The sequence below is a fragment of the Oryzias latipes genome, chromosome 15, assembly GCF_053564925.1.
Source record: "Oryzias latipes strain Hd-rR chromosome 15, Olatipes_Hd-rR_3.1".
Classification (NCBI taxonomy): Eukaryota; Metazoa; Chordata; class Actinopteri; order Beloniformes; family Adrianichthyidae; genus Oryzias; species Oryzias latipes.
The window spans coordinates 31781077-31793574 of NC_136251.1; the positions used below are offsets into that span (position 1 = coordinate 31781077).

Genomic DNA, 12498 nt, shown 5'->3' on the forward strand with positions numbered 1-12498 from the left:
ACTCAAACACCTGAAGAGCAGCGCCAGCGCCCGTCAATAGGAGGCGGAGCTGAAACACACCTGTCTTTCTTTAAGCTCATGTTCAGCATTGAAGGAAAGTGAAGTTGGAAACTCCAGGTGTCCAGGATGTGGCCTACCTCGCTTGGTTTCATTGAACGACTGCAGACATCTCCAACAGGAGGACCTCCGTTCAGCTGCACATTTCCAGAACCAACTAACATCTCTGCACCTTTTCTGCTTCCTCCTCTTGTGGACTCGAAGGCCACGGAGCTGAAAGATGATCGCAGTCCGTCGGATGCAACCGTGAGGACCACCTTCACCATCCTCCTGATAGACGTGAACGACAACGCCCCAAACTTCAACAGCTCAGAGTACCGGGTCCTCATCACAGAACTGGCCCAGGTGGGCTTTGCGCTGCCGCTGTTCATCCAAGCAGAAGATAAGGATGAGGTGAGTGCTTCTCACTCAGAACATCTCAGAGAAGATTCATACTTCAGTAAGTCAAAAGTTTACATTTGCCCCAGAATAAAGTTCTGCTCCCTAAGTATTGAGAAAAATGTTGCTCCAGAGCAGAGATTGGCTTCATGGCATTGGATTCATGCTCTGAGCACTTCTGTCAGGTGGTTGCTTACTTTTCACGGGAATTCTTCATGACTGTTTTCATGAAAAAGATTCCAAGCTAGTTTTCCTAAAGAAAAGTTACCGTGGGAAAGGACGGTTTATGGATAATCGTTGAGGTCTTTTCTGAGACGTTTATTTGTTTTGGTCACAGAAAAGACCTCATGCAGCGATTATCCAAAAATGTTTTATAGATTTTGTTTGTAACTTGTTTATTATGGGGATTATAAATCAAAGTGTTTATGAAAACGGAGAATGGTTTAAAAACTTGTTTTTGTTTGTGTGAATTATACTTATTATGAACAGCAGAAACTGGAATCCAAAGATCATGATTTTGATTTTTTTAAAGGTTAACATGAATATTAAGGGACAAAAATCTGCTCCAAATAGATTCCTACGTTACGGAGGTTTGGATTTGACATTAAAAGACACTTTCACTGAAACATTTAAGAGTTTTTTTAGATATAAAAATTTATCATAAAGACCCACTCTGATAAAAATGTTGTTTTGGGTCTCTTTAACATGTTCTCACCACATTTTTCTGATGATGGAGGACCCACATATATATATATAGAGAGAGAAAATTAAGATTAAAACTGCATTTCAGTTTTTCTTCATTCAAAACGATGTGAATGAGCAGCAGACGAGAACATGCAGTTAGGATAATGTGTGATGTAGAAAATACGCTGGGTGGGCCTCAAGCTCCCTGCTTTGAGCTCTTAGGACTAGGGAGTGGGAAGGGGGGCGGGGTTTCACCTCTCCAACAGTCCCGCCCACAACTCAGAGAGGAGTTTCTAATGAACTCCTGCAACTCTGTAGAAAGTATGTCTCACAAAATGACACAGCTTTTTGATTTGGGCTAAAAAAAGACACCACCCACAATAATTAAAAGACCACTGAGAACAATTTAAAAATAGATCAGAAGATGATCAGAGTGGGACTTTAACGTCAGGTAAATCATGCAAACCGTCCTGTAAATGGTTCTGAGTCGTCTGTAGTTTGGATTTTCTGATTTGCTTGGAAACCTGCCCCTCTGTGACCCTCCAGGACCTTCTCAGTGTGACGCAGATGTAAATACTGGTGTTTTGGTGGCAAAAAGTCAAACAGTTTACACCTGCCGTTCTGTCTGACTCTCTCTTCCTCTCACACGCCGTGCTCGCTCACTCGCACCGGCGCTTTGACTCCACCACAATTTAATTTGCTTTGGAAGATATGGGATGGAGCATCAAATTATAGCTAACGAGGAGAATCAATCACCTCGGGTGCAGATAAGCCGAAAGCTAGTCAGCCCAGATTGATTCAGCCACGCCGGCCACCAGGGTGAAATTTGACAGATAACTGCAAGTCAAGTGGACACACAAAGAGACACACAGAGGGAAAAAAGAGAAGAAGGTGAAGAAATATTAGGGAAAGGAAAGCTGTCTGCAGCGGACCGAAGCTGGCTCTGAATAATTGGTGAAGCAGAAAAACACAGAGCGAAAAGCAGCCATGACAAGGAAAGCACTTGAAGGAGAGATAGCTGGAATATTTGGAGGCAGCTCTGTTTATTCATTCTGGAGGTGACGTGTTTACTTGCATCTTTGTTGCAGTGTGAAGCTGAGAAGTCCTGCTAGGGTGTTGCTGCCAGCAGCTTGACATCCCAGGCAGTTTGCATGTGATAAGAGGTCTCTGCGGGTTTGATTCCAACAACAGCCCTCACTCTGGGGGGAACCCAGCTGTTGGGAAGGGCAGGAATCTTAAAACGGCTGTGATTTGCCTGATTCACCACAGGGGGCACATTTGCATGAAAGGTTTGAGTCAAAAACACTCTGCGATTGGTCTTTAGGCTCCAATCTCAGGCTTGAATCGACGATGTGACACAAAGTACCAGTACCAAGAATGTTTGAAAGGTGGTTTTGTTTTGTACTTTTGATCCGTCAAACCTGTGTGATCACACACTCACACTCTGCTGCACTTCTGCTGTAATCTCACAATTTCAGCGTGTGAGGGATTACCAGCAGACATTTGGTCTGAAGTGGTCCTTCCTTCCTCCTGTCTCTCCAAACATATCCTCCTCTTCTCCTTGTCTTCCTTCTTGGAAACTTCTGCTCCAAACTTTGTGGCAGTTGCGTTTGACAGGATGCTTTTATTGGGGGGCTTCTAAAGGCAGAAGCAAATGGACGGGCAATTACGTTTATGGGCAGTTTGAGGTGACATCCCTGCATATTGGATGGTCTTTTAAATAGGAGTCATCAGCCACAATGGTTTTCCCAGAGATGAAAACAAAAACAAGGGGGCTATTTCAGCTGTCAGCATAATTCCAATCGACCACACCAACCGTGTTCCTCCGTCGGCCACAATGGCTGCATGATTGGCTGCCATGCAGCTTTCTATATCAACACAGGAATATTTTGGAGATCGTTTCTAACAACCACAGTGATGCCACAACCCGACAGGATTAGCTTTACAATCATGAAGCCCCTTTCTGAAAAGCTGAAGGAGATTGTTCGAACCCGTTTCTGCCAAGAGTCAAGAGAGAGGACTGTATGGGATTATTCAGCTTTAATATTGATGACCTGACCTGAGGAGTTCTGTAAATGCAGGTAGAGAGCGATACCTGGATGTCTGAAGGTCTGAAATGTTTACGTCTTCATGAATTCAGAATCATGCTGTCGTGAAATCCCAGCAACAGTTCAAACAAGTTTAAAATGTGTCATTAGTACGGAAAAGATGTTGTTTTAACAGGAAAATAATTATTAAAAAAAAAAAGCCTTACAGTTACTTTGTCTTTTTTCGCAACGGCCTCTAAATTTTACCAAATATTTTTCTGTCAGAACAGACTTGATCAGTTAAAGTTGAAGAGGCAGACAGATAATCAATCCTCTCAGCAGGTGATGAGTTCTCTGAGATGAACCTTCACTTTGTCCCTGATGAAGGGTTCAATTAAGCACAAACATCAAGATATCTGCTGATAATACTTGAAAGTTGCTTGCAGAATCAGTCAGACACCCTCTGAAAAAAGATTTGACGCCGTCATGCCTGAATTTATAAGTGCGTGGGACTTTCATTAGCCTCACGAATACCTCACAGTGCGCTTACCACACGCACCACAATGGTACGTTCCATTTTCTTGACGTCCTTTGAGGTGGAAGTACTAGCCTCAAGGTCAAGGACTTGAGGGCTTGTCTCAAGGGCAAGACACACCTGCCCTCCCCCTTATGATGCAGCCGCTCCTCTCTACGACCCCCCACTGACCCAAACAACCAAATACCGGCAGAACCCGCACGGGTCACCTGCCTGGGACGGTTTCTGTAAGAAGTACAGTGAAATTCAGCAACACACGACGTGAAGGTGTCACTTGGTGTATAAAAATCATTTATTACAGGACTGGCATACATATTTAAGTTTGTTCTTTGGTTATTTTATTTAGTTGCTTTTAGTTTTTTGTGTTCATTAGTTTATTTTACAAATATTCAAAGCTGCATAGATAACAGTCTGCTGGGTCCAAAATAACCAGTTTAAGCTGAAAAGGATCCTTGGTGGAACCTGCAGTATATTCACAGGTTTCACTTTCAGTTTTTACATTTATTTTATCATCATCATATTCTGAAATACCAAGAAACAGTTTTGAAACTGACAAAAGGGCTTTAAATCTTTTGCTTCAAAAGTTGTGTAGTATTAGTTTTCACCACTTTGCCCAAACAAATGGAATTATCATAAGAGTTGAAGTCACAATGTGAGTGAAAGGACGTGGCGTTGACATCATCTGCATAGTAAGAAAACACTGCCTTGGCAACGAAACTCCACCGAGCTGGAGCCCAAACACAGAAATGTTCATCTGTGTGGAGGTAGATAGTCATGGTTGTCATCAAGAATCTCGTCAAGCTCTCGTCTCTCCAAGTCTCTCAATATGATGATTAAACTCAACAGCAGAGTGAACGTTCAGTCAGACTCTGGATTTCCAGCAGACAGGGTTAGAATTGATCAAACTATCAAAGAAAATGCATCTTTTAATGTTTGAGCTTTTGGGTTAAGGCAGACAATAGGAGATAGAAGACGGTGTCGCTTTAGAGATTCAGGAGGGAAATGGCAGAAGCTCGTCGAGTCGCTGACCATCGGATTTTAGGAATATTTCAATCACCTCTCTCAAAAAAAAAAAAAAAGAGTTTTATGAAGAGCTAAATTGTTTGTTTTTGGGACCTGTGATGCATTAATGAGAACTTCAGAAGAACCTCTGAAACCTGATCATCTTCTCCTCACACTGCAGAGAAAAGAAAGTGTCCAGACATAAAAGGACATCTGCAGAAGCATCAGCTGTCAAAATGGAAACTATGTTACAGTAAAAGATGGGAAACATGGAAACAGTCAAACTCTCACTTCTATTCACACCTGTTCTTCATGGTAATCAGGAGTGTTTAAGGTCTACAGTGAAGGTGCGCTGCCAAACCGTGTTGGCACTCAGGACATGTAGCCGCTCAGCAGTGAGGAAGAGGACGCTGCTCCACCTTCACAGCACCAACTAAACCTCAGGAATCCACACAGAGGGGATCACGCTGACCCCAACCCTTCAGCAGAACCCAACAGAGACAAGTGGACTAAAGAGGAGAGAATCCGCTGGAGCTTCTTTCTTTTTATCCTCTTTTGTCCTTTTCAGCAGCTGAGCAAACACAACTTCAGTACATTTAACACCTTTTTCCTTTGAAACAAAACTTTATTTTTACTCTACATTTATTATTATCATGTTCTTCTGTTTTCTTTTTTCAAAGTTGTGGACCAAAACAAAAAGAATTAGAGAACAGGAGGATAGTAAAGAAGGGAGGAAGAGGACGGAACAGAAAAACCAAAACATGGAGCATGAAGAGGGAAAACTTCAACACACATAACATTTAGCTTCCAACAAAAGCTGCAGGGGACTAAATGTTATCAATATCATAAATACCATTTTACAGATGGATTTGTGCTTAAATATAAACACAAATGTAAAAAAATCTTCTGCACAAACAACTACCTACCACAATCAACTTCATTTTCAAAATAAAAGTCCACCTTCAGACTGGTAAGGTCCTGATGTTTCATTTAAGATACTAAAATGCTCCAGTGGGTCTAGTGGGCGGAGCAAAACTCAATTTTTCCTCACATCAGTTCTTTATCTGTAATCTGTTTGAAAATGTTCTCAATAAAATAACTCCTATTGTAAATACTTAAAGACAACTGAACACCCGCTATTCTTAAGTCTATCTGTTATGTTGCTGTGTTTCTGACTGTGTGAATGGTCTCATTCCGTCTGCTGCAGGGGGCGAACAGCATGTTCCAGGTGTTTCTGACAGGAAACAATTCAGAGTACTTCACCATCTCCCCCACGGCCGTACAAGGACGTGCCGACATCAGAGTGAGGGTTGCCCTGCCCCTCGACTTCGAACGCATTCGCAGCTACAGCTTTTCCGTGAGTTTCCTGCTAAAAGCCTCCATGACAATCGTGCAGACTTCTGTAAGACTTCAGAATCACAAGGCTTCAGGAGCAGAGACTGCGCCGTCGTTCACAGGTCACAAAGCTGCTGCATATTCACCAGAAACACAGCAGCTCTCACAGAACAGTCAGTCATTGCTGGCCCATTGATTTGCTGATGACAAATCAATAGAAAATGATTATGCTCATTTCCTACATTGAGGTATTTATTGTCCAAAGATAAACACACTTAACTTTATGATGTGCTCTTTTATTTAATCAAAAGAGGATTTTAAACTGTACGCATTTGTTCTTTTTTTAATTTTTTTGTATCATTTTTATACAAAGCCAGTGACGACACGGGTGAAAAAAAAAAAAATAATAATCATTCTAACCGAATAATTACTTTGTTCCCATCTTGACCAATCAGCGTGTCACCGTAACTGAGGTGCATTCAAATACAACAGGATAAGTGTATATCAGAATATTCCATTAGGAAGCAGCCAGCTCGGGCATCCTGTGATATTTCTCTTATTTTCATAGAGACAATAATAAATAGATCCCCTAGTTTGTGACCTACATTAATTTCTTGAATTAATGTGGCTCACAGAGACACGGAGGTAGCGGCAGAAAGCAGCTTTTGCGGCAGGATGGAGAGCGTACCGGGATGTGAAAGGACAGAGACATGGAGACGTGGTTACGGATGCTTCTGTAGAGCTTTCTAAACGAAATAAAAGCGATCCATGGATTATTATAATGATAAACACAGACAGAAATGTGAAGGTATCTGCTGTAAAGACAAGTAATGCTCACACCTGTGTTTATGAATGACTTATCACATGAATTGTTATTATTTCGTGGGAACAAAGTAATTTTTTTTTTACCCATGTCAGGTCATGGGCTCCATATTGCAATGTTTGTCATGTAAAAAGGTTTCCTAAGCTGCAGACGTCCTCTGTTCTTCCGTGGTGAAGCCTCTCCGTCATTTTTCCTCAGCTTTTTGCTAACGAGTCCGTGTCTGAACACGTGGGCTTTGCTCGTGTGTTCATTGATCTCATCAATGAGAACGATAACCGGCCCATCTTCAGCAAGCCGCTGTACAACATCAGCCTCCCGGAGAACACTCCCACCGGTACATCCCTGCTCCAGGTCCTGGTGAGTTCACCTGTTCAAACGGGGACGATTCCCATTTCAGGGGTTTCAGGTTTGAGCTTAAATCCAAGCAGGACAGAATGTGTTTAAATGTTTAGTTTTCTAGGCATTTCTCTATATGTTGTCCTGTTTGGGATCATAAATTCATCTCAGCTCTGCTCCGTCATCTGACGCCTTTTATCTGTTTACTGCTTTTTTGTTTATCACACTACTCGTGTTTGCAATGATTTTTCTTCTCAGCTTCAGGTTTCTGTCCTGCTTTTGGTATAATCATCTTTTAATTATGGTCAAAAGATATTACAGTACATTTCTTCTGTATCCGGCTCCTTCACCAACCTCGTTTATGGCAGATTCCTGTAAGGAATCCTGAGTTGGTTCATTTAGGTTAGTATCTTAAAATGTTGTAACTGTCCACATTTCCGCAGCATCCCTTTTTCCTCTGCCAGACCTCGCCGCCTGTACTTAAAGTCAACCTCCTCATATTTCTGTCCGGAGCAGCAGCCGTTTCTGAAAAACTGTGGGGGGAAAAAAACCTCTGACAGGCTCTTCATAACTCTGCATTATTACACATTACCAGTCATTCCTGTGATGGAACGCCCACAATTCTCTGATACAAGTGCCAAAACGCAGAGTGTAAAAATCAATAGTGTTTATAGAGTGGGGGCACACCAAATGGAGATTACAGAAGCTAATAACCGATAAGTCTTGCTGATGTTGGCCTCATGCTATTCCGCACCGCCTGCCGCTGGATGCTGAGCGATGTGGCTGAAGCAGAAGGAGATGTGACAGCGAGAGCTGAACGCTGCAGCAGAGGAGAGCAAATGCATCGAGGGAAGGAAGGAAGGAAGGAAGGAAGGAAGGAAGGAAGGAAGGAAGGAAGGAAGGAAGGAAGGAAGGAAGGAAGGAAGGAAGGAAGGAAGGAAGGAAGGAAGGAAGGAAGGAAGGAAGGAAGGAAGGAAGGGAGAGAGGGAGAGAGGGAGGAGATTTTTTTATGATTTTTCCTCCTTAGATATCAAAACATTTACAGACATTTTCTAAAGCGCTTTAATAAATGATTGTACTTAACATTTAGTAAAGACTCGCACCACTGATTGAACCGAGTGTCGTCACCCATAAAAAATGGTTTCTTCCACCTCCAACCAATAAGGTCGATTCAGTCACCATTTTTTCACCATACAGACGCCGCCATGTTGGAGCCATATGTCGTCAGTAAGATGTGGGATTTTGGGGCCATATTTATAACACCCCTTGTGGGCCCTCTTTTTTCCCGGGGGTTCCCCCCTCCTGGGCGGGGGCGGCGGGCCCCTGCCTTGCTCCTCCCTGGACCAACCGTGGGCCGGGCGGATGGCTGCCTGGAGTGCGGAGCGGGTCTCCCTTGGGGGGTCCTGGCTCGTACCTGGGGTTGGGGCGGGGGGATGCCCGGAACTCCTGGGTGGTCGTGGGGTGCTCGTCTGGGGCTGTGGGCGTCCTTCTACGGTGGGGCCCTGCGTTGGGCGCTCCCGGCGCAGCGGGGGGGCTGCTCTCCTGGTTGGGCTGGGGCGGCGCTCTCTTTCCCTCCGCGCCTCCCTGCTCTCTGGCTCTGGGGGCCTCGCGGCGGTCCTGCTGGCCCTGGCCTGGGTGGCGGTCTTGGTCGCCCGGGGGGCGGTTGTTTCCTGCCGGTTCCCGTGTGGCGTTGGGGGGATTTCGGCTGCCGCTGCTGCTGCGGTGGGGGTCTTGGGGTGGGGATGGCTGGGCACTCTCCCTCCTTCTTGTCACGTTCCACCATCTATTTTAGAAGAACATAAACACTCACCTGAGCACAGGTGTTAGCTCACCTTTGCACTAACAGTTTGCATGATTGAATGAATGAAATATTTCACACTAGTTGGTTTTAAGGCATAAGTATGCGTGTGAACACTATCTGTTTTGTGTGCATGTTGACATGTGGACATTTTTGCAGCTAGCAGGTGTGTTTATAACATTTGAGTGTGTGTGTGAACAGGCCCCGCCCTTTTTGTACTACATATGAACCTTACCATAATGATTAACAACCAGTAAACTTGTTGCTTTATGCTGCTTCATGGTCTTACCCCCCTTCCCCTCCTATTATCACCCTCCTACCCCCCCCCCCCCCCCTCTAACGTCCCTCTCTCTTCTTCCCCTCTTTCCTTTTCCGTCCGGTCCAACACCAAAGATTTTCAAACATGATTGAAATTAATAAAGTTTATTACAAAAGGGGTTTATTCAGACATACCTTTGGTTTGTCTGAAGATTAATAACCCCTCTTGTTAAAGTAAAATATGTCCAACACAAGAGGCCCTCAGCTCTCATCTGTCTGCCTAGCTGTTGGACAGGACAAGTTAAAAAAAAAAAAAAAAGATGTGGGATTTTGGCTTCTTGGAGCCACTTCCTGTTTGGAATGCCGGGGGGCGGAGTCACACAGTCTAGTTCTCAGATACACTCAATAACGAGTTTCGCTCCCTCATGAAACACGGGACCACGGTTCTTCATACAGATGAATTTATTGGCTCTTTATCCACAACTTCAACAACTCCACCAACTTCGCCAACTCCACCGTCAAACTCGCTGGCCGCATATATAATGAGGGAGGGATGTCCGTGAAGGAACAACAAATATTCAAAACACTTTAACAGCTCTTAACTTCACTTGAACTTCTTTTCTTTGCGATTCACACGTCTTTTCCAGCTCTCCTGTGTTCTCATTAGAATTGTCCGTGCACAACACATCACGCCACAAAGGTTCCGCTTTGGTTTTCCTATTTAACTAAACAAAAAACAACACAAAAAAAAAAATACAACCTAGCGTTGCAGCTAAACTCCCACCAAATCACAAATTAGTGATTTCATTTACATGACTTATCTGCAGTCTTTACAATCACTTACAGTATATGAACAATCACGCGTCAACCATGTTACAATTACTGTGCTTCAAGCAGTAAAACTGTCTTTTGCACAGGTCGGTCTAAATAAACAGGTTTAGCAGAGCGTTTGCCTGTATCATCTAAGGTAGAATTGCTAAGCAACAGTTTTACCTTCCTAACTCTACCATCGGCACTTGGGTACACCTCTGTTACTTTGGCTAGTTTCCATCTACAGCGTGGAGAGTTATCTTCCTGAAGGATAACTATGTCATTGACCTTAGTGTCTCTTTTATCCTTCTGCCATGTCTGTCTTTGTTGAAGATTTAGAAGGTACTCTTTCTTCCATCTTGTCCAAAACACATTGGCCAAATATTGCACTTGTCGCCATCTTTTACGCAAGTACAAATCTTGACTCACAAAGTCTCCAGGAGGTGGCGATATTATACTGGATTTCATCATAAGTATATGATTTGGAGTCAAGGGCTCAAAGCTTGGATCATTTAAGTGGTCTGTTGACAGAGGTCTGCTATTGATAATAGCCATCACTTCATACAAAAAGGTACGTAATGATGAACTGTCGAGTCTTTTAGAAGACTGATCCAAAATTGCGGTCAGAACACTTCGAATGGTTCTTATTTGCCTTTCCCAAACACCACCCATATGGCTAGCTGATGGGACATTCATGATGAATTCACATCCATGTTCTTTCAACTGTTCCCCATTCAACCCTTTCATTGCATTCATAAACTCTTTGTTTGCACCGACGAAATTAGTGCCCTGATCACACCGCAACTGTCTGACCTTTCCTCTGATTGCAATGAACGCACGCAAAGCATTAATGAAAGCATCAGTAGTGAGATCATCTAACAACTCAATATGTACTGCTCTGGAAGACATACATGTAAAGAGAAGTCCGTATTTTTTCAGTTCTTTCCTGGCATCTCTTACATAAAATGGTCCAAAACAGTCCATCCCACAATAAGTGAAAGGTGGGGACATTTCCATCCTATCCTCAGGTAAATCTGACATTTTTGGGTCTTGTGTGTTTCTTCTATACTTTCTGCAGACGATGCATTTGTAAATATGAGAGGACACTACTCTGCTACACCCTATGATCCATATTCCGTTGGACCGTAACTCATTGTGAGTGATTCCCCTTCCTTGATGATGCACCTTCTCATGATAATGTTTGATCAGTAAGGACGAAACATGACTTGCCTTTGGCAAAATGACTGGATGCTTGATGTGAGGATGAAGACATGATCTTGTCAAACGTCCACCAACTCTGAGAACACCATGTTCATCTAAGAATGGACTAAGTTTGTAAAGCTGACTGGCTTTGTCCTTTGGTTTTATCTCATTACACCTTTTTATGCTGTTTATTTCTCTGTTAAACGCTTCTTCTTGGGCCAATCTGAATATAAATGTTTCTGCTTCTTTCCGTTCCTCAATGCTGGAAGCTTCATACACTTTAGGTTTAGGTTTAGCACCGTTGATCTGATTAGCAAATTTTTTGAGACAAGCAATTGCCTTTACAGCTCTTTTCCAGTCGGAAAACTTTGTCAGGCGATCTAACAATGTTCTTTGCTCTTCAGCTTTTACATTTAGCACCTGTACCTTCCGAAGCTCTGGATCACTGTCATCTATTTCTCCCACCTTAGCATCTGGAACAGGAAGATTTCTTTCCCACAGAAAGTCTGGGCCTCTGAACCAGTTTGATGCAGTAAGCTGATCTGCAGTCAAGCCTCTTGACGCATGGTCAGCAGGATTATCCTTTGACTGGACAAACCGCCATTGTTCAGGTTCTGATGTTGATTTGATTTTTTGAACTCTGTTGGCCACAAAAACATGAAACCGTTTGGCATCATTATTGATGTATCCAAGAACAATCCTCGAGTCAGTCCAAAAATGCTCCTTGAGATCATTGATTTCAAGTTCCTTCCTCAGCATGAAGCTGGTCTTTGCTGCAACCACAGCAGCAGATAACTCAAGCCGTGGCACTGTAGTTACTTTAGTTGGGGTAACGCGAGCCTTTCCAAGAACAAGTGAGCAATGTACCTTACCACAGTTATCAACTACTCTGAGGTACGTGCAAATGCCATAACCTGTTACGCTGGCATCTGAGAAGTGGTGTAACTCATATTGCTGAACGTCTGTGAAGTTTTCAGGAATAAAACATCTTCTGGTCTTTATGTTCACCAGTTTTTGAAGATCACGGAGCCAAAATTCCCACTGGGATTTGAGCTCTTCTGGCATTGGATGATCCCACCCTACTTTATCTTGACACAACTGTTGCAATATCTGTTTCCCTCGTAGGACGAAAGGTGCAACAAAGCCTAAAGGATCATAAATGGAGGCTACTGTTGACAGCACCCCTCTTCTGGTCAAAGGATGCTCTTTGATTGTCACCCTAAACTGAAAGTTATCAGAGGATACACACCAC

General features: G+C 43.3%; 1 protein-coding gene across 4 annotated transcripts in view; it reads left to right on the forward strand.

Moving 5' to 3' along the window:
- Window positions 1-12498, forward strand: part of cdh23 (cadherin-related 23) — a 178772-nt gene that overhangs the window by 100005 nt on the left and 66269 nt on the right. For all 4 annotated transcript variants that reach the window (XM_023963385.2, XM_078931958.1, XM_078931959.1 and 1 more), the window contains exons 11-13: window positions 262-450; window positions 5891-6040; window positions 7040-7198. In XM_023963385.2, the coding sequence (XP_023819153.1) occupies window positions 262-450; window positions 5891-6040; window positions 7040-7198 (498 nt within the window). The remainder of the gene's footprint in view (window positions 1-261; window positions 451-5890; window positions 6041-7039; window positions 7199-12498) is intronic.